Here is a 22,298-nt window from a genome sequence, read left to right as displayed (position 1 = left end):
CCCCAGCGAGCGGGAGCGCAGCCCTCTGTGCCCAGTCTACAAGTGCTGACCCTGTGGCTTCCCCTCTGGCTCCGACGAAGACCTGGAGGAGCTCGATGCGCAGCTGCACTCCCAGGGCGGGGGGAGGGGGCGCTCCGGGTGCGCACTCAGGCGGGGAGGCCCCCCAGAAGCCTGACCTGGGAGACCCCGGGGTCTGCCGACGGCCTGCCCACCGAGACCCTCCCTCGCCCGTGCTGTCCCGGCCACTGCAGCAGTCTCGGCCGCAGCCAGGGCTCAGGGTCCCGGGGGCCGTCCTGGGCGCCCCCGCCCCAGAGGCTGTCCTGTGGACACCAGGACAGGCCCTGGGAACGGGAGCCCTTCCAACTAAAAACCATGGCAGAGTGTGAAGAATATATCCTTTGACAATATTTTTAAAATTTACATTACAAATCACTAGGATTATATTCTAAATAAAACAGGATTAGCCAGCATTACTGATAAAATAGGTACTTGTAAATCATCTTCCATAAAGATGAAGGCCAGTATTTTAAATCTTACTTAAACCTACTTTCAGGAGGTTAGAGAAGTGTAGAGAGAGGGACTTGTCCTGTATGTTGTGTTTAAAATCACAGTTGCATTATACTGCTTATTTCCATTCTCAATGTATGCTGCCATCTTATGATAGAAGAGCTATTTTTGTTCCCTTTTGCAGTCTATGAAAAGAAACCAAAATATAAAAACCTTACAACTCTTCTCACAGAACTAAGTTGGCTTTACACACAGAGACCCGGGACAGAACCAGCATGCTATGTCGGAATTCCAGCATGGGTTGGTGGTGGCGGTACTAAGGGAGGCGATATAAGTAACTTCTTAATGTCTTGTTTATAGAGTTAAGACACCACATTCAATTCAGAACGAGTTAGAAGTACAGAAATTTGCGCTGCAGGTCGATGAGCTATTTCTTTTGGGAGGGGCAGGAACGAGGGGCGTCAGGTCCACCAACGACCGAACATCTGCAGCATGAAGAGCTAGACTCTTCCCTTGGTCATACACAAGCTGCCTAGAGTTCCTGGATGTTGGTAGCGCCCCAAGGCTCCAAAGAGGAAATTAAAAGGGGGAACACCGTTGCCTTCCCGGAAACACAGGCTTACAGCTTAGCATATTCTTCCACAGAGCAAAAGATGAACGGTCCCCCTGGAAAAACTGAGCAGCAGTCTGGGGCGACTTCCAGAAGAACGGTGCTACCTGATAAAGAAGGCCACTTAACAACTGAGGGAACTGCATTAAACACAGTCACCGGAGAAGAGGACCAGGCTTATGAGTTACACCAGGACTGCTCGGCCTCAGCGCTCCGCGTTCTGCGCTGGTAGCCAGCTCTTTGCTGCGGGAGGCTGCTGGGGCTCTGAGGACGCCTGGCAGCAGCCACGAGGTGGCAGCAGCGCCCTCCTCTCCTGGCGCACGAGTGCCCTCAGCACCGCCCTTCACTGGCAAAGGCCAGTGCAACGAAGAGTCAGCCAGTGACTCTGTTCCAGGTGCTCTCTGCCAGATGCTCGGGATGAAATGATAAACCCCAACAGATAATTATCCGCGCCCTTACAGCCCCAGCTGGAGGACCAAAGAAATACAGACTCAGACAGTGTCAATTTGCACACATTAGAAGGGGACAGAAAGGAGAGAGCCGCGAGGCAAAGAGAAGGCACGGGAAGGGTGTGAGCGCAGGAGCTTCTCGGAGAAGACTTGCACGGTCAGGAAGTGGAGAGCGCGTCTGAGCTCTGGACCTCGATCCCCTCCTCCTTAGACTGAGAGGCCTCTTCATTTCAACAGCTATCACGTGTTTTTAAAAAGGGGGGAGGAGTCCAAACAAAATTAAGGAGCTCGGAAAAAGGAGTGCATCGTTACCACAATCATCTTTCAATCCCAACCAAAATTACCAGAATTTAGTCAATTTTCACCGTTTTTAGTCAGAAAGTACTTTTTCCTTTTTAACAACTGGGTTTAAAGTATACTAAAACTTTAAAAAATATTTTACACAAATAAGGAAATTCCATGTCCAAAACTTTGAAGACAAATACAAGAAGTTTTTTTGTTTTTTATAAACTTCCATGGTTTATGACAATAAAATGTCAAGAGAAATAGTTCCCAATACCCATTTTTGAAATGCTCAACCCCAGCACACTTCTTTGAAAAGTCACTATGTTCCACTGTTGCTCTTATATTTGTCTTGAAGAGGCAGACAAAGTACCACAATATATTCAGTCGCGTGTCATAATAATGAGAGGCAACATTTGGAACATCTGCCTTTTGGGAAGATAAAAATGAACTCTAAACTCAACAGCACTTTTACATGTTCTGCCCCAGGGAGCCTTTGAGATGTTAAAAGATTTTCCATGGTCACCAACCCTCCCTCCCCATCACTTACGCAGACCTGTAGAAATTTACTGTCTTAATTAATGTGATTTTGGGGGACGGTTATAAATTTATAAACCTGCATTAAGGAACCACACAGGTGACTGACCTTCTCTTAATACTCTGGACTCTGGGCTTCTTACTTGTAACTACAAATGATTCTACAAATGATCTTTAGTGCTATTCTTTTGGGCCACAAATGCTTCTTGGGGAATGAGGGAACAGAAGAAGACCCCGCCAAAAGGCCACTATCCTTCCCGTGTGGAGACAGAAGCCCGACTAGTAAGTAAGCACACACTGCGTCAGATGGCGGTACGTGCGAAGGAGAAACAACAAACCAGGGTGCTGTGGGAGAGGCGGCACTGGAAATTTTCAAGAGGGAGCCCAGCAAAGCCCTCACTAAGAGGCAGTCTGAGTAAGTCCCTAACGGAAGCAAGGGAGCAAGCCCCCCGTGGACCGAGGACCACCACAGAGGCGGCGGCACCACACAGGCCCCGAGGCGGGCTGCCATCTGGTGTGCCTGAGGACCACCGCGGGGGTCCGCGCGGCTGAAGCAAGTGGGCGAGGGGAGGAAGGACACCGGGTGATGCCTGGGATGTCAGTCCTTGTTGGGGGAGGGGTCTGTGAGGGTCACAGAGCCCTGTCCGTTCATTAGGACTGGCTTCTACTCTCTGAATGACGTGGGACGTCACTGAAGAATGCTGGGCGAAGGAGCGGTGTGACTGCCCTGTGCCATTCGTTGGGGTGGCCAAAAAGTTCCAGGCTCCAGGAGCGCTACGTCGTCTTTCACTTCACTCAAAACAATTTTGTTAGATTGTATTGTGGACAGCTGCCATATCAGCGTGCTCTTAAGAATATCAAAACTGGTGGATTTTTCTGTAGCCATTTTAATACTGAAGATAGAAGAAAATAACATTTTTGGCTTATTAAGCTTTATTATTTAAAGAAAGGTAAAAAAAAAACGCAACTGAGATGCAAGAAAAGATTTGTGCTGCGTGTGGAGAAGGTGCTGTGACTGACAGAATGCATCTAAAGTGGTTTTGCAACGTTTCACGCGGGAGGTTTCCATTGAACGTGCTCCACCGTCGGGCGGACCAGCTGAAGGTGACAGCGACTGACTCAAGACACTGAGAACAGTGCACGTTCCACCATGCGGGAAAGCCAACGGGCTCAAAAGACTCAAGTCAATAAAGTGACTGGTGAAAACGGAAAAGGCGTCTTTTATTTTATGGAATAAAAGATAGGGACTCTGGCCAACCCAACAGCTGTTTGTGTCAGTGGGGACCCGCGCGTCACTGAGGGCAGAAGCCGAACCTGATCAGCTCCTGCCTTTGCTCCAGGGAGCGCTCAGGAAGGCGGCTGGGTGGCCCTGCGCGCTCAGTGAGTCCCATCGCCGGAGCGCCTACTCCTTTCCAGGGACCTCATTTTCCCGGCACCAGGGACCACTGCGCTTCTTGGGGAGAGCGGGGTAAGCAGCTGCGGTCTGGGCACGGGGTGGGCTGCCCGCCCCTCCCCGCCGACCGCTAAGAAACGCATGGACGCGCACCGACTTGCGTGCACGCATGTCGGTGTTCAGTACCTGTCTGTGTGGACGTTAAAAACCCCGAGTTTACATCAACCCCTCTGATCCCACTCCAATAGCACAAAATCCACGTCAGCCTTTCCTCACTCACCTGTGGCTCCTCTCTCTGGCAGTGGGAAACCGAGTTCTCACTGTCTACCACCCACTTACTAATTTGTTCACTTACAACACACACCTGGAGTGGTTCCAGAACTGTGGCCGCGCCCCTGCGAGGCGCTCTCGTGCTCACTGCATGAGCGCGCGTGTGCACCGCTCCGTCTACAGCTTCACAGGTGACCCGTCAAGGAATAGTTTTCCATGTCCTTAGGCCTGGCTCTTTCTTCCCTCCCTCCAAGTGTAAAGTTTGCTATTCCTTTCTGTCCCTTGTCCTAGATGGCTGTAATAGCTTATTTAGGGACAGCTCTTTGCTGTCCCTCACTGTTTTTTCAGCTGCCCCACATTCCACTGTGCAAATCGTACCATAGTTTATTCGACCATTCTATTGTGTATAGTCATTTAGGTTGTTTTCAATATTTTGTAACTTTTAATAGCATGACTATTCTGTATTATTGCAGGCATCTTTTCAGTATAGATTCCAAGAAAGGTCACAAGACAAGTGCATAGATAGCTTGTTAGGTACCATCAAACTTCCCCTCAGAAAATCTGTCCAATTTGCATTCCCACCAGCAAAAGCATAAGAACGACCATTCCCCACAGCTTCATCAACAAACTTATGTGTTTAGATTTGTGTCAATGAGACAAACTCTTCTTTTCTTAGAGGAGGACAAGTTTTAAAAGTTCTAGCTAACTGGTCCACCCTGGGCCTATCTGATAACGGGGAAAAACAAAACAGACAGAGAACGGTAGAAACAGCAACAGACACAGGACACTGCCCCTGCCCTGCCCGGCTGGGACTGCCCCGCTGCCGGGCGGGCCAGGTCGCAGGGCCCTCTCCCCGCCCAGCTGCCCGCCCCTCCTCTCGGCCCCCACCCACTCCCAGAGCTGGCCCGCCCCACACTCTCGCCCCAGGAAGGGAAGGGATGGGGAGGGGAAGGAATGCAGGCCCCACCGGCCTGCCTGAGGCCTCTGTCAGGGGGAGGGCATAGCCTTGACCTCTCAGTTCCACTCAAATGTTACTCAGTATGCATTTGAAGAACAAGACTGGTATCTTCTGTCCAAAATGGACAGGGAGAGGCAGGCTCTCCTTTACCTCCCCTCTTAGCACACAGAGCCAGGAGCTATACGTGTACACACTAGCTCAGGTATATGCACAGGCCTCTATTTCCGCATTTGTATATCTAATAAAGAGTTCACACCGATTCCTCCGATTCCAATCCAACATCAAGAAGTTCTGTTTAGCCCTTGCTCATTGCTTTTCCCATCATACAGGCAGACCTTACTTCACTGGCTTCACAGATCCTGAGTTTTCTACAAACTGAAGGCCAGGCCCTCCACCAGCACGATTCCAGTTCCCTTCCCTGGGCTCCAGGCTTTAACGGGCTCCGGGCTTTAACGCAGGGGCCGGGACGCAGAGCCAGCCCCGCAACGGTCTGAGATGCGCCTGTGCTGCGCAATGTCACGAAGTGACCCCAAACTCCTCCTGAATTACTGCGCAGGAAAAATAACCCTCACCGATCCATCATGGTCTTCATCTGGCCGCCTAAGTACGTTCAGACAGTGGAACTGACTATTAGGCAGTATATTGCTCAAACTCTGATAACATAAGCTCTGAATGTGATGCCACATTTCCAAAACAAGCACTCTTACACAACTAAGCTTGAGGCGAGAGTTACTTATCCATGTAAATGGCATCATTTTGATAATCTGGGTTAAACTAATGATATAATAATTGAATAACTACTTGAATCTAAGTCCTTCTCTCAGCTACACTTTTGAACGTTTTCACTATAGAACTTCCAAGCTCTCACACACCATACATATAATTGCTGTGGTTAAAATTCCCATTTCTGACGTTCCTTCGGAAGGGCGGCTCTCCCTCCCAGGCCTTGCTGCCTTTAGAGCAGGGGCGAGCACTGCGTTTATTTCCCTGCTTGTTTCAGGGAACGCCCTTGAAGGCGGCGGAGTACGGACGTGATGTTACTTGGGGACAGTGCCAAAAGGGTGAGCTGAACTGCCAACTTAGCTGAGAAGGAGCACTTGAATCAGTTTTTAAAATATCAAACAGAACTAGTCCACTGTGGTCTAAACAACTGTCAAATCTTGTCTCTCAGGTTAAATTTTCATCAAATGGTTTTGTCTTACAAAGTAGCCACATGGATGTATAAGTACAGTTAGTCTCATTTCTAAAAATTTAAATTTCTCATTTAAATGTAAAATATTTACTTTAAAAAGTTACATTTACCACATAACATATTATGGTCCAGTGGTTTGAACAAACAACTCTTGGATACAAATTAATTTCCTATTTTGAGGGGTTTTCCATTATAGAAATCATTTAATAAAGAATTCTTACAAGTGAGCCTCTATGCTGACTACAGTAATTGTTATAAAGCTGCGCTTAAATGTCTGTTTCTTCTACTTACTTCTGTGCTCCCTGAGACAACAGCTTTGTCCACGTTCACTAACAACGGTTCTTCCATCTGGCCCACTCCCAGCGACCACTCCACACAGCGGTGATGAGCCCAACACGTGCCTAGGATGGTTAAAGCGAAAGGAGCAAATGAGCACCAGGGAGCACAGACCACCACCGAGGCACGGCGCAGCCCCCACGGGGGCGCTGCGGCAGCCCCCCTCAAAACTCGGCCAGCGTCATCCGGGAACCTGTCAGAGAGGCATAATGTCAGTCACAGCCCAAACCCGCTGAACAAAACCCTTGCAGTGGAGCCAGAAATCGGTGTAGCAAGCCCCGCAGGTGATCCCGACGAGCTCAAAAGAACGAGAATCACTGAATTAGTAACTATTTCTCCAACAAAAAAAAAAATTAGTTTTTAGTCATTTTATTCAAGTATTACTATAAGATATTTTATTTGGAACCTTACACATAAAGCAGCCTTTCTAAATGGCGGATGTTGCTCCGCACTTAGCGACAGAGCGCACACGGCTACTGAGCGACAGGCCCCGCTCTGCGCTGCTGCGCCCGCCACCCAGGACCGCTCTGCGGTTAGAGCCCCCGGCCAGGGCGCCGGACCGCCGCCGACTGCCAGCGGCCGTCTGCTGGGGACGCACCTCCGCCCAGAGCCCCGGCAGCACGCCTCGGGTGGGCGATGCTCTTCGGTCCTAAAGGGGGGCCACGCCGCCAAGGACTACCGCCCCTCAGCCCGCACTAGAGACCCAGACGGCCACGTGCCCCAGGTTCCCACAGACGCTTTACAACTCCATCTCCCTGCACCCGTCAGGCCGCCGTGGCGCTGCTGCCAACACAAACGTACGTGCAAAGGCTTAGAAAAGCCCCCAGCCCCGGTTGGCCCTGGGCTGATGGTAAATAATTAGACTGTTTATTTTACCTAAATGATGCCGTTTGTTACAATGCGATCATAACTATTTCCAGATGAAGGGCACTTCCTACGAAGGTGTTAATTCACGAATATTAAAATGCCTACGGAATCAACAGGCAGCCAGGACAAAGGGCGGCTCCTACCTGTGGGATCAAATAAGGCTTGGACGTCAACGGCATCCGGCAGGCCGACCAGGCCGAGCTCGTCCCAGACCCTCCCGGCCTGGTCCTCGGAAGCGGTCTGCGTGCTGACGCTGACGTAGGACACTGCGTTCTGTGAAGACGGCCGCTCTCTGGGGAGAACAAATAAAAAGGATGTGAGGTGAGAAGGACAGAAAATGTCTCATTTTGTAACAACTTGAATACAACATACTGCCAGATATATTTTAATTTACTAGGCATAAGCTGTCATAAAACAACTTTAGAACACATCTGTTATTAGTCATAGTAAAATGTGAAACTGGATCACTACATTGTATCGTGTAAGCAACTAAAAAAAGTCTCCAAAATCTGTAAACAGTGTGAAAATTAGTCGCAAATTTTGCCATTCTATAATTTTTTTAAAAATTGGCACTCTAATACTCTAAGCAGAATCCATATTTTATCACATAAAATGAATATTCTCTTAGGCCTTACTTAAATGCTTCTAAGACCCAATCTGATCACATCAGAAATTTAAATTTGCTTTTTGCTAAGTGAGGACTGCCACAGCAGAGCCGGCGGCTGCTGTGAGGTCAGGAAGGGCGCTGCCCAGGGGAGAAGCTGCTGCTGAGGGCCGAGAGGGAGGCCGCGGGGGCGGGGCGGGGCGGGGCGCTGGGCTTCCAGGCCCCACCGACAGCCGGTCAGTGACAGGACAGTGCAAGTGCCCGCCGCCGAGACCGCACACCTCAACTCAGAACTAAAGCAGGAAGGCGAGGTAGCTACCAAGGGCCCAGGGTGAGGAAGGTCGCACAGCAGCGGAAACTACAGTGTAAAGCGAACACTGGATAGGTTTCAGACCTTCGAGGCCCTTAAACCTCAACTATTAATGGAGATAAATGTGTAAACAGTGACTGCTATTGCATTCAAACGTGAAATATGGGGAAAGCAGATGGCGGGCAGTAAAACCTCAGTCTTCCCCTGGTACCGCAGCACGACCCCGTCACCCTCCCAGATCGGGCCCCTGCGGGACATGGGTCGCAGCTCGCGGCGCTCCTGCCTGCTGGGTGTTTGCCCGGATTCCTACTAAGAGGGAAGCAGCACAGGAGCCCAGGCACTAAACTGTTTCACACCTGGGATTGCTGAAAGAAAAGGGGGGTTAACCTATTTCAATGAGCACATGCAAATATCAAACCACGGAGAAATAACCAATACTTTTATGTTCAGCATTAGAAATGCAGGGTTAACTTTTCTAGAACGTTTGGCATGCTATGCTAATTCTAAATTCTCATGTTTCTGAATGCCCACAGTAAAAGGAGAACAAACTCCTATAAGGGTGATCTCCATCCCTACAAATCCCTTCTTCCGTATTAATCACTGGCATTTTATGGGGGGAGATATAAGCGCGCCCATAAAGACTAACAGAGCGCACGGACACACTGCCTGTGCACCAGCATCTGGTGGGGGCGGGGTGGGGGGGGCGGGCGGGAGGAAAACCCAGGGGGCCGGCGACCCCGTCTGCCATAAACCAGGCCCTGACAGGCAGCGCGGTCGGGCCCGCCCAGATCAGGTCCCCCGCCTGTGCGTGGGCGCCACACCAGCAACGCGCTGCTGGCGGCCGCCCTACTCAGAGAAGCACGGCGAGAGAAGCCCGCTGAAATACATGCCCCCCCCAAATTTTAAGTCTAGAACAGAAGGAAAGGAGAAATGAATCCTTGATTATAGATTCTTATATTTAGCAAACCAAAAGGGAAAACTATTTTAAAACCTCCCTTACAAATTGAAGGGAAAAAAAAAACCAGCTGTTTATCTGGCTTATAGTCCATTAGTAACATATTCTGTAAATATTTAAAATCATTACCAAGCTAAATTAATTGTTTACCCCTAAATGATTTCCAAATTTTATAAATGCACTTCATTCCTAAGGTCCATTAACTGGCTTGTTATCATGACTTAATAACATGGTAAGCACGAAGTGTGTATAAAGGCTTTCATTAAACCAAGGCTGTTTTTACATAATTATCATCTTAGCTCATAAAGATTTTCACTAAAAATTAACTTAGCTTATAAAATGAGTAAATGAAGCCCAACTGTATTTCCCAGAACAGGTGTTTCCACAATCGCCATCACTTAAAGCAGAACAGGAAGACAGGAGACGCAGCCTGGTCCAGCCCTTGAGCGTGTGGACTCTTGATGGGCGCCGGGCGCCTGCCGGCCTTCGATCTGCTCGCCCACAGGGGAAGCCCGTGTCCCTGACCTAGTTGTGGCCTTTGCAATAGCAAGACTCCAAACGCAGTGCTGCGGGACTCCCTTAAACTGGTCCACCTTAAATAAAGTCTGTTAGAAGGTTCTCTCCTGTGATTGTTTCATTTCCTACTTCAGGTCTTCAAGGCGCTGGCAGCAGGCCAAAAGAGGGAGCCAATCCAGCAAGCACAACACAACAATGCCTCGGTGCTCGGCTCCGTGCCAGGGGAGCTCTTGCACGGTTACATCATCACCCTTGAGGGGCAGCACTGGGGAGCCTTCCAAGCTAAATTAATTTTACACTTTCTAGTGGACCTCAGAAAATTCCGTTCCCTCGACTACCAAAGCCAAGTCCACAGGTGAAGATGGCCTTGAACCAAACTCTACAACAGATGAAAAGATTTTTAACTTGGGAAACAAACACATTGGAAAAGAGTTTGGGGTAACTACACTGACCATGAATATCAACACAAATATATAGTTAAACAAGTATCTAAGTGAATTACTGTTTCATTTAAAAAAGAAAAAAGCATCTTCTTTCACATTAGAAGGGGCACACTCAGCGTGTGATTATCACTTAGAAAGAAAGTGGGCCAGCACTGCGCTGTGAGGAGAGTTTACGAGGCAGGTCCACGCGCTCCGGGCCATGCGAGGGAGCCCGCAGCCGGGAGGCTCTGCGGTTCCGCGTTTCTCTGGCTCCGTCCGTACAGACCTCTAAAACGTACTTAGGGGAAGGGAAGACTTCATTAGTCTTTATTATGTACTTCCATGTATGTTATGTACTTGAAAGTTTTCTTCTAAAATTAACTTTTGTGATCTCACTGATTTTGTTAGTATACAATTAAGATCACACACTTTTTTAAAATAAGGAAGAAATTCTGAGAAAAGGGGCGTTTGTTGGGTTGATGGTGAGTCATGAAGCGTCCTGTGGACACTGAGACCAGGAGACACTTTCGGCGGCACCGCCGTTTACACGGCCACAGACAGCACAGTGGGAGTGAGTGAGCGGGCCTGCGGCGCCCCGCCCAGGCAGAGCCGCCACCGCTTACTTTCTCTGGCCCCTCTGCTTCCGCGGCGCTGCGGTCGGTGTCCTCTCACAGGCCCCGCCGCTGCTGTCGTCCGCGTCCTTCCGGCGGGAAGGCTGGCTCCTCCACGGCAGGGCCAGCCCGGGCGCTGCCCTAAACTGCTGCAGGTCTCCTTGTCCCAGGGAACTTTTTTCACCACAGTAACAAAACACGCAGAGCCGTTCACTGGTAGAAATTGAAGGGAGACAGAAGCAGAGAGTAGTTTCATTTAACTTTTTCAAGTGACAACTACAGTCACGTGTGCTTTAAAATTAAATATTGTGTTTTTAGTGTAAGCTAAGCCTTTTAATCTGCAGAACAAAACAATTATATATTTGCAATTCTTCTTCTCCACAGCATGATTTTTAAAAAAATAGTAAACATACCAAAATCAAAAAAGTATAGTCTATAGTTAGAAACACAATTTTCTTTTATATCTGATTCAAGAAACTCAAAGAATTAAAAAACAGTAAGGGAAGTACAGCTAAGACTGGGGAAGAGGGCAGGGTTCAATGGCCATACGATTGCATACCCACTCCATAAGACAAGCGGTGATTTAACCACCCATGGAACGTTCTTCATGCAAGATACACCCACACCCGCACACAGCGAGACACAAGCGAGACACAAGCATACACGTGAGCGAGCGCTGGCCTGGGCTGCAGCGCTGGGCGCAGTGGGAGGGCACAGCAGGAAGGGGAGGGGGCGAGGAGGCAGAGAGCGGAGAAACTGTGTCACAGGACATGCGGCGACCGGACACAGACACCTGACCTCGTGTGTTTAACAAAACTAGGTAAGACAAGTAATGAGCCATAGTGTGAACTGTGGACTTCAGTTAATAATAATGTATCAAAATGGTATATCATTTGTAACAAATGTAGCGCACCAATGCACAGTGTGAAGGAGCAGGGAGACTGAGTGGGGAGAATGCTGGCAATGGGAATTCTCTGTACCATGTGCTCAATGTTTCTGTAAACCAAAAATTGTTCTAAACAATAAAAGCTCCTAATTTTTTAAAAGAAACTATCTTAAAAACTTAAAGTACAAAAACAATATAGACTTATGGAATATACATTTAGTGAAACCTTGGAAAAAATACACTTAAACAACAATACATTTACGGCAGCTGCACCCAAATCTTTCTTCTCAGGCACCGAGGTCTCCACCATCACCTCTTCCACACCTTCCCCATGAACAGCCGTAGAGTCTTGCATTAACAGGTGATAGAAATAATCTACAACCTTTTTAGTTTTTTTTTAATTTGAAGATCTCATTGGGTTTAGTAAGTGATTCATGTATCGGGCAGCACCCCACCAAGCCACTAGAAGGGGGCTCACAGCAGTTTTTTAAACTTACGTTTAACTCATAGTGGGTCTCTCTCAACTAAGTTCCTTTTGTTTATGAAAGTTGCCTATGTACATTTTTCCAGTATTACCTATTTCAATTTAACGATAAACGTGTCTCCTATTGATACAACACACACACACACACACACACACACACACACTTAAATGCAGTCTACTTTCAGAAAAGTAAAGTCAAATAGGAAAAATATTTTTTCTTGCCTAAAAGGTACACCCAGCATCCTTTGCCAGTATCGTATTAATTTCATAACGCCCTTGCCTGCAGTGTTCTCTCGGCTACCACGCTTACATCTCTCTCAGCACAGCCTGCTTCGGGCTCATCTCTCTCCCTGCAGACATCAGCTATGATCAGCGACAATCAGACTGATGCCTGCCTCGCCAACGACACCGATCAGAAAACCAAGCAATACTTTGAAAGTATTGATGGAAACTATCGTAAGATGCCATTTTGTACCCACAGCCCTCCCTCAAACGTGAAGGCACACCGACATCATTCCTAGCCCTACCGGGCCTCAGAGGCGTCCCCTGCGACGGGCCTCCCGCACGTGTCTCCAGCGAGGCGCTCGCACCGCGACGCCCAAGGGAAGGCTGGAAGAGTGCGGGGGTGAACGAGGCAGCCCAGCGCCGCAGGGTCATGCTTAGCTTTGGGGGGAGCGTGGATCTCCGCTTTGGAGCTAGGATGCGGCGAGTGCTGCTCCCGCCCTCACTACCAAAGGGCTCCTGACAGCGAGAGCTCCCCTTTCCCTTTCCCCACCGCCCGAGCCACGGAAGTGGCAGGGCTACCCCTCCCCTGCGCCTGAATGACAGGCACCTCCGGAGAGAGAAGAGTACAAGCCTCAGCCGGAGAAGAGGACACCTGCTGTCCCACACGTGGGATGGGAAGGACTCGCCCAAAGCGTGAGAGCCTGCCAGAGGCCGGTGTGAGGGCAGAAAACCCCGGTGGCCCGCAGGCAGCATGGCATCCATTCGGGGCCCTCCCAGGGCCCATGCACAGGGGAGGGGCCCCAGGGATGTGCCGGTCGCGGGACAGGCCTGGGCAGGGGCCGGCAGCAATACGGGAACACACAAGGACCCACCCAGACTGTTCCCCACCGTTCCCGGGGAACTAAAGCCTTAGGCTGGTGGGGGGACAGGAAAGACTGACGGCCAACTGCAGGCGGAGCCGGCAGAGTGGGGCCAGGGACCTTCAACCCTGGGGGCGGGGCAATGGCAGGACCACAGAGAACTCCAGGGCTGCGAAGGTGGGCGCCCCAGCAGGAGCCAGAAGAGACGCGAAAAGCAGGGAGGCGCAGCAAAGTAGAGGGAAGCAGGCATTCGAGAAGACAGGACTGCTCACTGATGGGCGATTTCAGAGCGCTCCCGGGGGCTTTCAGATAAAGCCAAAAGTAAAAGACTTCAACGCTGAATTACAGTGAGATTATAACGTCCTGTTTCTTTCCTTTTTTGGGGGGTGGGGGGATGGGAGGGAGAAAGAGAGGGAGAGAAACATCGGTGTGAGAGAGAAACATCAATTGGTTGCCTCTCGTATGCACCTCGACCAGGAACCGAACCTGCCACCCAGGCATGTGCCCTGCCCAGGAGTCAAACCAGCGACCTTTCGCTTTGCAGGAAGATGCCCAACCAACAGAGCCACCCTGGTCAGGGCCTGTTTTTTTTTTTTAAAGAATAAAGACAGAGTACGTTGCAAGTGAAATAAGTGTACAGGTGACCACCACCATGCCCTGAATGATAAATGCTCAGTGATTTCTTGTGGCAGGAATGGCGTCCTGGTGACATCCTGCCCTGGCCCGAGGACCCTGCCTGGCTCTGCGGCCGCCCGGGCCAGAGACCGCGCTCCCCCAACCGCACAGAGGCTAGCCCCCCGCGGCCAGAAGCCACTCGATCATGACGTTCCATCAAGGTTCGGGTCCCAGGCTGAACGCGCGCGTGGCCTCTGCAGTCACCCAGCCAACCCCCCCCCCAGCAGCCACACCCACCCTCTGACCTGATCTTGGCTTCGACACCAATGGAGACCAGGGAGCTGGCCGACTCCTCAGACACCGAGCGCTGCAGGGCCGGGGCGGGCCGCTTGCTGCCGTCCGCCTCGGCTTCCGCATCCTCTTCCGCAGACTGCTCTTTGATCTCTGCTTCGGGGGAGACGAGAGAGAAGAGTCACTTTGCCATCATATTAATCTTTGGTAAATTTAGCTATAGAGCACATGTCATAAAGGAAAAAGAACGACACAAATGACAATACTTCAGTCAGAGGAAAAGTTTATGTACATCATTAATGGAGGGTTTATTTTTATTCTCCACTGCCAAACGGTGATCACATGTAAAACACGGCATACTTCCTCTTGTCCCTAATTACAATGCACTCTGAGAAGTCCCCTCCTACTAGTGACTATGAAAAACCTTATGTTCAGGTTATAGCAGTTCGTTGACACAGCAAAGTATTTCCACATAACTCATTTTAGAAACAGTTCTTGGCCAGTTATAAATCACAATTATAGTTCATTTAAACAGTCATTACGCCTTCTAGTTATCAGCCACTCCGCGAGCTCACCAGTTGGGAAGAGCGCGCCTCGGCTCCTTGGCCCTTGGGACTGTCCCGGAGCCCAAGGCCCCGCGCCTGGGCCACCTGAGGAGGCGCAGTCACCGCTGAGAGGGGCTCCACACAGGCCCTCCCTCTCGCCGCTTCTCTATGCACAGAGGTCCTGCCCCCAGACCCCCGCAGGAGGGGCATCGCCCTGCGCCCGCCGCAGGCCAGTTCCACTGCTAGGCTCCACCCTTCCCTACGGCCCGTACCAGACCTTTCTGGGCCAACCCCACGTGCGCACAGGGCAGTCCCTCCAACCCCTCCCCACCGCCCGTCCTCCCTTTTACCCCCCCCCCCCACTTCACAAAGTGGGTCCGGGACGGCTGCCTCCACGCTGCCACCACAGTGGCTGGCCCTTCACTGCCACCCATGGCTACAGGACAAGCAAGGGGGCCACCGGTGGCCTCCACACCTTCCATAAACTATTCTGACACCGGGAACCGCCTCCTCCTCAGCAAGATGCTCTTCTTCCTTCGTAAGCGGGGACACACAACCGATCGCTGTGGCTCTGGCATCTGAAAGGCCTGGTCCCAAAGTGGCAGCTCTACCAGCCCCTAACCCCACGACCTGGGGTACAAGTCGTCTCCCTCAGCCTCGGTCCACCTGCGTGCAGGTCAGAACACAACAGCGGATGGTGTGAGGCTGCCGACGGCGGCGAAATGCTGTCACCGTCCCTGTGGCCGGTCTCTCAGATCTCGCAACGTGAGTGCAGCCCTGCCTGTGTGCTGCGTGTGTTCTCCTTGGACAAGAAACCTGGATGGTAATAAATCTTTTTTTCACCCAGGTTTCACCAGTCTCCTCTGGACTTACTAAAGGTTTTTTAAATCAATGTCTCTTTTCTCCTCTGCCCATGATCCTCGCCTGGATCTACTAAAGAACCAGCAGGTTCGGTTTTATTTTTGGTTTGGATTTTGTTGTTTTGGTCCTTCATCTTTAAGGAATAAGGACAAACATTTATATGCTTCTTAGTGAACAGTTCCACCCACCAAAAAAGGTAAGAAAAAGGTGCCCGAAAAGGTGGCAAACTACATGTAGTCGCAGAGCCCGTCTTGTTGGAACCGCTGTTCTTCACGCGGTGCGTGAGCTGGATGGCGTGGCCCGACAGAAGCCAGGCAGGGGTCTTCGGGAGGCGGGCCGCGTGCGGTGGCAGCGCTGTGCGGCTGGCGGCAGGGAGGGATGACCTCCTGTGCCCCGGCGCGGCTCCCCACAGCTAGCCAGGAAAAATGCACCCCCTGCACACTACCCTGGGCTTGTGCCCCGCTCAGGAAAGCCGCACCCCTGGGGGTGAAGGAAGAAGCGACTTTACCCTCAGTCCCGGCGGGGGTCTCACCTGGAACCACTAGGTGGCGCCCGTGCGGCAGTGAGTGGGCAGGAGAGCCCCCAGGGAAGGGGCGTCCTCAGAGAGCTGGGCAGCCAGCGCAAGCCCCCTGTGTGCTGGGCACATCTTCCAGAAACAAGTGTCAGTGGGACACGACAGAAGGCCAGATCGGAGCCTGCCCTTACACAATGCAGTTCCACCTCCTGCAACTGTGAGCTAATCCTCCGTGGTCGGTTCCATGACACAAAAAGTTTAAGTTAATAGCAAAGGCTATATTCACTGGGGTAAGATCAAAGGCTTGCATTGAACGGTCCATAATTTACATCCTGGCTGAGTCATCTGCCAGCAAAGTTCAGTGTTCTAATCATGTCAAAGGTACTAACTAAAACCACCTAATATAAAACTGTCTTCAGGATCAGAAGAGGTAACACACGTGGAGCACCTGGCCATTGCCCTGATCGGCCACGTGCTGATGGCGCATTAACTCCCCCGTCTGCTGAGTGTCACCCACTAGACACTGAACTCTCGATGTCCGATCACGCATGATGAAATTGTGTTGCGAGAGGCAAGAGGAATAAAGAGAACCTTTATTTATTCAGCACCTCCTGGCCTTGTGCTAGAGAGTTAACAAATCATTACTGTAGAGTGATTTTTTACCAAAAAAATAACATTCTATTCCAAGGCAGTCCCACCTACAAACACAGAATCGGGATCCTTAGCCTTAGTCAAGATCTTGTCAGGAGGCAAATGGCCGCACAAGGAGGCAGGGACTGTCCCGATGGAGGTACAGGTGTGATGAGAGGTGGCGGGGAGGGGGGAGGGCAGCAAAACCACACAAACCCAAGTGTGCCCGGTGGGCCTCTCCCTCGCCTTCCCTTTTAAATCGGAACAGTATCTGGTATAATACCCTCATTTAAAAGATAAGCAAAGTCAAAGTCTCAAGACCCCTGGCTAACAGGAAGCAGAGCGGGCCGCAGAGCTGCTGGAGCCCGGAAGCTGCACGACCAGATCAACGGCAACGAGAAATGGCCAGGTTCAGTAAGGCCGTGTGCCTGAGGAACACTTGTTGATCCTGAGATGAAATCTGAAAGTACAGAGTTTTTCTCTTTACTTTTCAAGCACTACTGAGTAAGATTATTGAGAAAACATCTCACAGTCAAATTCACAGATAAAAACAGTTTGATTTGGGACAATTATGAAATTATTTCCCTCAAATGTTAATAGTTCTTTCAAAGAGCTGTATGTGTCCTACAAGTGTATTCCGCAAACTCACCAACACGACAGCGTAATAGACCATCATGTGTCAAAAGTAATCCAACACCCAGTTATGGCCTCCCTCATCAATACACAGTACAGACTTTCAAAGCATCATTATCTTTAAATAAATATTTTTATCTTCCCCCAAGGACACTTTTTCATTGCTTTTAGAGAAAGAGGAAGGAAAACAGAGAGAGAGAGAGAGAAAGGTTGATAAGAGAGGAACACCGGTTGCCTCCCGCACGCGTCCCGACCGAGGATCGCGCACGGAACCGGGCACGCGCATGGAACCGGGCACGCGTCCTGACCAGGGCTGGAACCCGTGGCCGTCAAGCTCTTGGGACAGCGCTCCAGCCAACTGAGCCACGCGGGCCAGGGCTCTCATAATGAAGTTTTAAATTATATTTAATCAAGGGTTCTAGGACCTTGGAGGGAGAGATTACATCTCCACTTTTACCAACCTTTGAGATTTAGAATTCTTAACGCCCATTTCATGAGGAATGCACGAACAGCAGGAGTGGTGTACCTGTGTCTAGGACGCCAAAAGAAAGCCATTTCTGATTGCATTCGGTGTTTGAAGATATCTCAGAAACAGCCTTTACCCTCATCATCACTTCCAAATTATAGTAATTATTAAATTAGATTTTATAATTAAGGGTAAATTTTTAAAAAAGGTTCTATTTACTTATTTTTAGAGAGAGGGAAAGGGAGGCAGAAAGGGAAACATCCATATGTGGTTGCCTCTCGCACGTCCCCTACTGGGGACCTAGCCTGCAACCCAGGCCTCTGCCCTGGCTGGGAATTGAACTGGTGACCCTTCTGTTTACAGGCCAGTGCTCAATCCACTGAGCCACACCAACCAGGGCAAGGAGTAAATTTAAAAGCGCATTACAAAATTACAAACTTGACCTTTTGTTATTTTGATACTGTTTCAATATAATTATTTTTGCGATCTTATGTATTTCATCCATTTAAAAACATTGTTTGGCTCTGGCTGGTATGGCTCCCTGGACTGAGTGCTGGCCTGTGAACCAAATGGTCGCCAGTTCGATTCCCAGTCAGGGCACAGGCCTGGGTTGCAGACCAGGTCCCCAGTAGGGGGCGTGTGAGAGGCAACCACACATCAATGTTTCTCTCCATCTCTTTCTCCCTTCCTTCCCCCCTCAAAAAATAAAAATAAATAAATAAATCTTTAAGAAAACAAAACACAACACTTTGGAAAAGAGTCTATCCAAGTGGTCGGTGGCAGAGAAAAGCCCCCATGCACAGGAGGCAGCCCCCCACCAGACTGCACTCTAGGCAAGTGGGCGCTACATGCGGTTCACAAACCAGAGCCTATGGCAGAACCTGGAGGATGATCAATACTCACTGAATTCATTATACACTACGTAACATAAACCAAGCCAATAAACCGTATCACACACACATACATAAAGAGCTGCAGAAAGCAGATAAAACTACACAATATATTTTAAATGGGCTGGTGTTTGATAATTATGTTAGTCAACCATGACATGTTTCTACTGGTTATCCAAACAATATGCCTGCTTCTCTGCTTTAGACAACTATTAAATAGAATAAAAGCTGTTTTTCTCTTCTAACTCCCTTTACCTCTACGAATGACGTTTTCCATCCTTTTTTCAGCTAAGATTACATAAGAAAATGTATCTAAGAAATTGTGTAATCATGTCCTCTCCTTCTTTTGAACAGCTGTGGTCAAAAGAAGTTGGCATTTCAACAGTTGTATTTTCTGAGTGTGTTCGAATCTCACTGAATCTAGTGTATCCACTACTACCAAAATATGCTGTAAAGCTAAAGAATTAGAACTACACTGGAAACAGAATATAAACCCCAAGAAACTAAACATTTATCTATCCTACTTTTAGTCATTGAACTGCTTAACATATTGATAGTGATTATTAATATGAAATAGCCACTACTTTCAGAGAGCATAAAAAGACTTTAAAATATAGCAACTAAAAATAAATACACAAAAATGTGAAATATTGGTTTTCTCTGGGACTTAACACTTTTATAGCAACTTACTGTCTTTATACTTATCCATAGTTCAATAAATTTTCATAAATACACATTGCTGTTGTAATTTCAATGTGATGTTTTTTAAAACAAAGGATTAAGTATAAGAGTCCAATACTTATCAAGAGCCAAAACACACTGACATTAATTAAAGCAGTAATTGTTAAAAGTCAGCTGCTCTCTCAATGTTTAATTTTGTTATTAAAGTTACCTGGGACAATTGTAACAGAATAACAATATAAAAAGTTGTTAATCTACTTTAGTTTTTCTGTATAACTTTTTTAAAATGTGTTTTTAGTGAATAAGCATTTTGCAAATTAATTTAAAAAACTAAAACCAACAAATTACAACATACATCTTCATCATATAATGCCAGCTATTAGTAATCTTATTTTTCTGAGAAATACATTACTTGGGCCTCAAAATTCAGTGCAAATAACTAGAACAGAATATCTAAGTGAATATCCCCTTGGCTAACGTCCAGCGCGTTCTTACCGGGCCCCTAGCACCGCGCAAGCAGCCAGTGCACACAAGCACACGGAAACGCCGCAGCGGCCTCCCACGGACGGCGGCCGGGTGCGGCGCCTCCCAGAGCTATGAGCCAGTGTGCTCCCCGCAGCTCACAGGCGCCGGTGGGGGCACGAGTCTCCTGGATCCGAGACATTGGGCTCCATCGCTCCCCAGGCAGCCGGCGGCATGAGCAGAAGGGTCCCAGGCCCCTCGCGGCCCGGCCCCGCAGACTCTAGGGCAGGAGACACCCGGAGCCTGGACGAATGCTCGCACACCGTGACATGCGCTACAAGGAAGGCACAGAGAGCGCAGGAGCCCGTCGCCCTTGTGGACCAAACGAGCCTGCGCTATGCCCCCGAGGGGACCCCTGCTTCCTTACTCCCTGCTGGGTGCACACGGGCTCCTGAGAAGTGACGCAGGCAAGGAAGCAACTAAGAGGCCAAGGAACTTTGCTCAAGAACATAGCCAGCAGAAGAGCCTGGGTTCCAACACGGGCGCCCGGCTCCAGAGCCTAAACTCACTGTTGCTGAAAATAAAATAACTGCAGAAGTGAAAACAAGAGGAACCCCATGGAGCAGCAACAGTAACTCTGCAAACAACATCAGTAATGTGGAGGATGGATTAGAGAAAACTCAGATTCTGCAACAGCGGAAGTGGTGATGAAGATTAGTTAAGGAAGACACATCGTATACGACAAATGTGCATAATTATTCCTACTTGACAAGGAAAATAGACTGAATGGAAAACATATCCAAAGCATCTACGGAAGAAAACATTCTTGAAACACAGTGAGGATCGAATCTGCAGATAAAGCAGCTCAACCAAAGCAGCAGCGGGACGGCTGCTCCCGGTCGCAGCCCTTCCCAGAGGACACGGAGGGAGACCGGCGCACCCCTGCCTGCAGTCCCCGAGCTGCCCCCGTCCTGCCCCAGGGTGCGCTCCGACTGCTCTGCCCAGGGCGCGGTCGGTTCACTTTTGAAACAGACTGGGTCAGAGACAGACACATGACCTAACCTGGCCCTAGACGCCTGACTGGCACAGGGACGGGCCCCTCTGCTTGGAGAGGGACAAGAAATCACGCAGCCACCTCCCCTCAGAGGGAAGTGACTCAAAAAGGCGGCGACGCAATGACCCAGGTACTTGGTGACAACAGTGAGCCTGAATTAAGCAGCTCAGATCCACCTGACCTTCGAACACAAGAGTGCATGACCCACAGTTTGCCTTCTTTCTTGAAATTTGAGTTATTTTACTCCTACTAACAGTATCCTACCTCACTGAATGCAGTAAAGGGGTATCAAGTTTCATATACCATCCAGGCACCAAAGGGGCGCCCACGGCTGCATTTCCCAGGGCGGGTGGGCCGCTGGGGAGCAGGCCTCCACCTCGTAGAGGGTCTGAGATGTCTACACCCTCCACAGGTGGGAGGTCAGGCATGGCCGGAACCCCAGAGGGTTGGGAATGAAGTGTAAGCGTGAACCAGGAACGCACCAGTTCTTGCAAAGACTGCTGCACGGCTTTGGGGCGCAGGCCTCAGAACGGAGGCTACAGCTGTGACTCTGAACGGGGTCGGCGGCCTAGACCACCGGTGCGCCAAGGCCCCCAGGAATAAAGACCATCTTTGGAGGGGAAAACCCCATCAATATATTTCTACAACGAAACTGTTACATACCTTGTCCAGCACACAGGCACAGGAGATCAGGTGTATGAGGAGCTAAGGTGACAGGAGCAAGGACGGACAGAAACAACTGCGACCGAGCCACAGGGCTCTGGGGGGTGGGACAATTCAGCAAAGACTTTAAACTGTATTTACCATGTTAAAGGTAATAAAACCCAAGCAGTAAATCTTTCAAGAGGGACTAGAAACTATAAAAACTCATGCAAATTTGAAAAAGAATAATAAATTTTAAAATGTGGTAAATGGTTCAATTGATAGATATATTTAATGGAAGATTTGACAAAGCAAGAAAGGTATAAGCTGAAAGGTCTACCTGGAAAGAACTATTCAGAATACAGGGCAGAAGGACAAAGAATTTTTTAAAAAACAGAGATAGATGAGATATGGCAACGAACACAGCCACACAGTTTAACGAGCATTTAGAAAGACCAGAGAATGGTGCAAGGCAGTATCTGAGTATGTAACAGCTGAAAATTTCCAAAAAACAGACTTTAAGAAATCTCAAATTCCGCCCTGGTTGGTGTGGCTCAGTGGATTGAGCACCGGCCTGCAAACCAAGGGGTCACTGGTTTGATTCCCAGTCGCGGTACAGGCCTGGCTTGAGGGCCAGGCCCCCAGTAGGGGGCATGCGAGGCAACCACACATGGCTGTTTCTCTCCCTCTCTTTCTCCCTTCCCCTCTGTCTAAAAACTGATCAATAAAATCTTAAAAAA

General features: G+C 49.4%; 1 protein-coding gene across 1 annotated transcript in view; it reads right to left on the bottom strand.

Annotated features, from left to right (window-relative positions):
- The window catches only part of KMT2C (lysine methyltransferase 2C), a 213,577-nt gene that overhangs the window by 119,357 nt on the left and 71,922 nt on the right, over positions 1-22,298 (bottom strand). The window contains exons 3-6 of the mRNA XM_054593417.1: positions 14,195-14,336; positions 10,832-11,032; positions 7,545-7,693; positions 6,490-6,599 (exon numbers count right to left, since the gene is read on the bottom strand). Coding sequence (XP_054449392.1) covers positions 6,490-6,599; positions 7,545-7,693; positions 10,832-11,032; positions 14,195-14,336 — 602 coding nt within the window. The remainder of the gene's footprint in view (positions 1-6,489; positions 6,600-7,544; positions 7,694-10,831; positions 11,033-14,194; positions 14,337-22,298) is intronic.

The sequence above is a fragment of the Pteronotus mesoamericanus genome, unplaced genomic scaffold, assembly GCF_021234165.1.
Source record: "Pteronotus mesoamericanus isolate MK-2021 breed Mesoamerican mustached bat unplaced genomic scaffold, CSHL_Meso_final scaffold_409, whole genome shotgun sequence".
Classification (NCBI taxonomy): Eukaryota; Metazoa; Chordata; class Mammalia; order Chiroptera; family Mormoopidae; genus Pteronotus; species Pteronotus mesoamericanus.
This window is presented reverse-complemented; position numbering and strand designations above follow the sequence as displayed.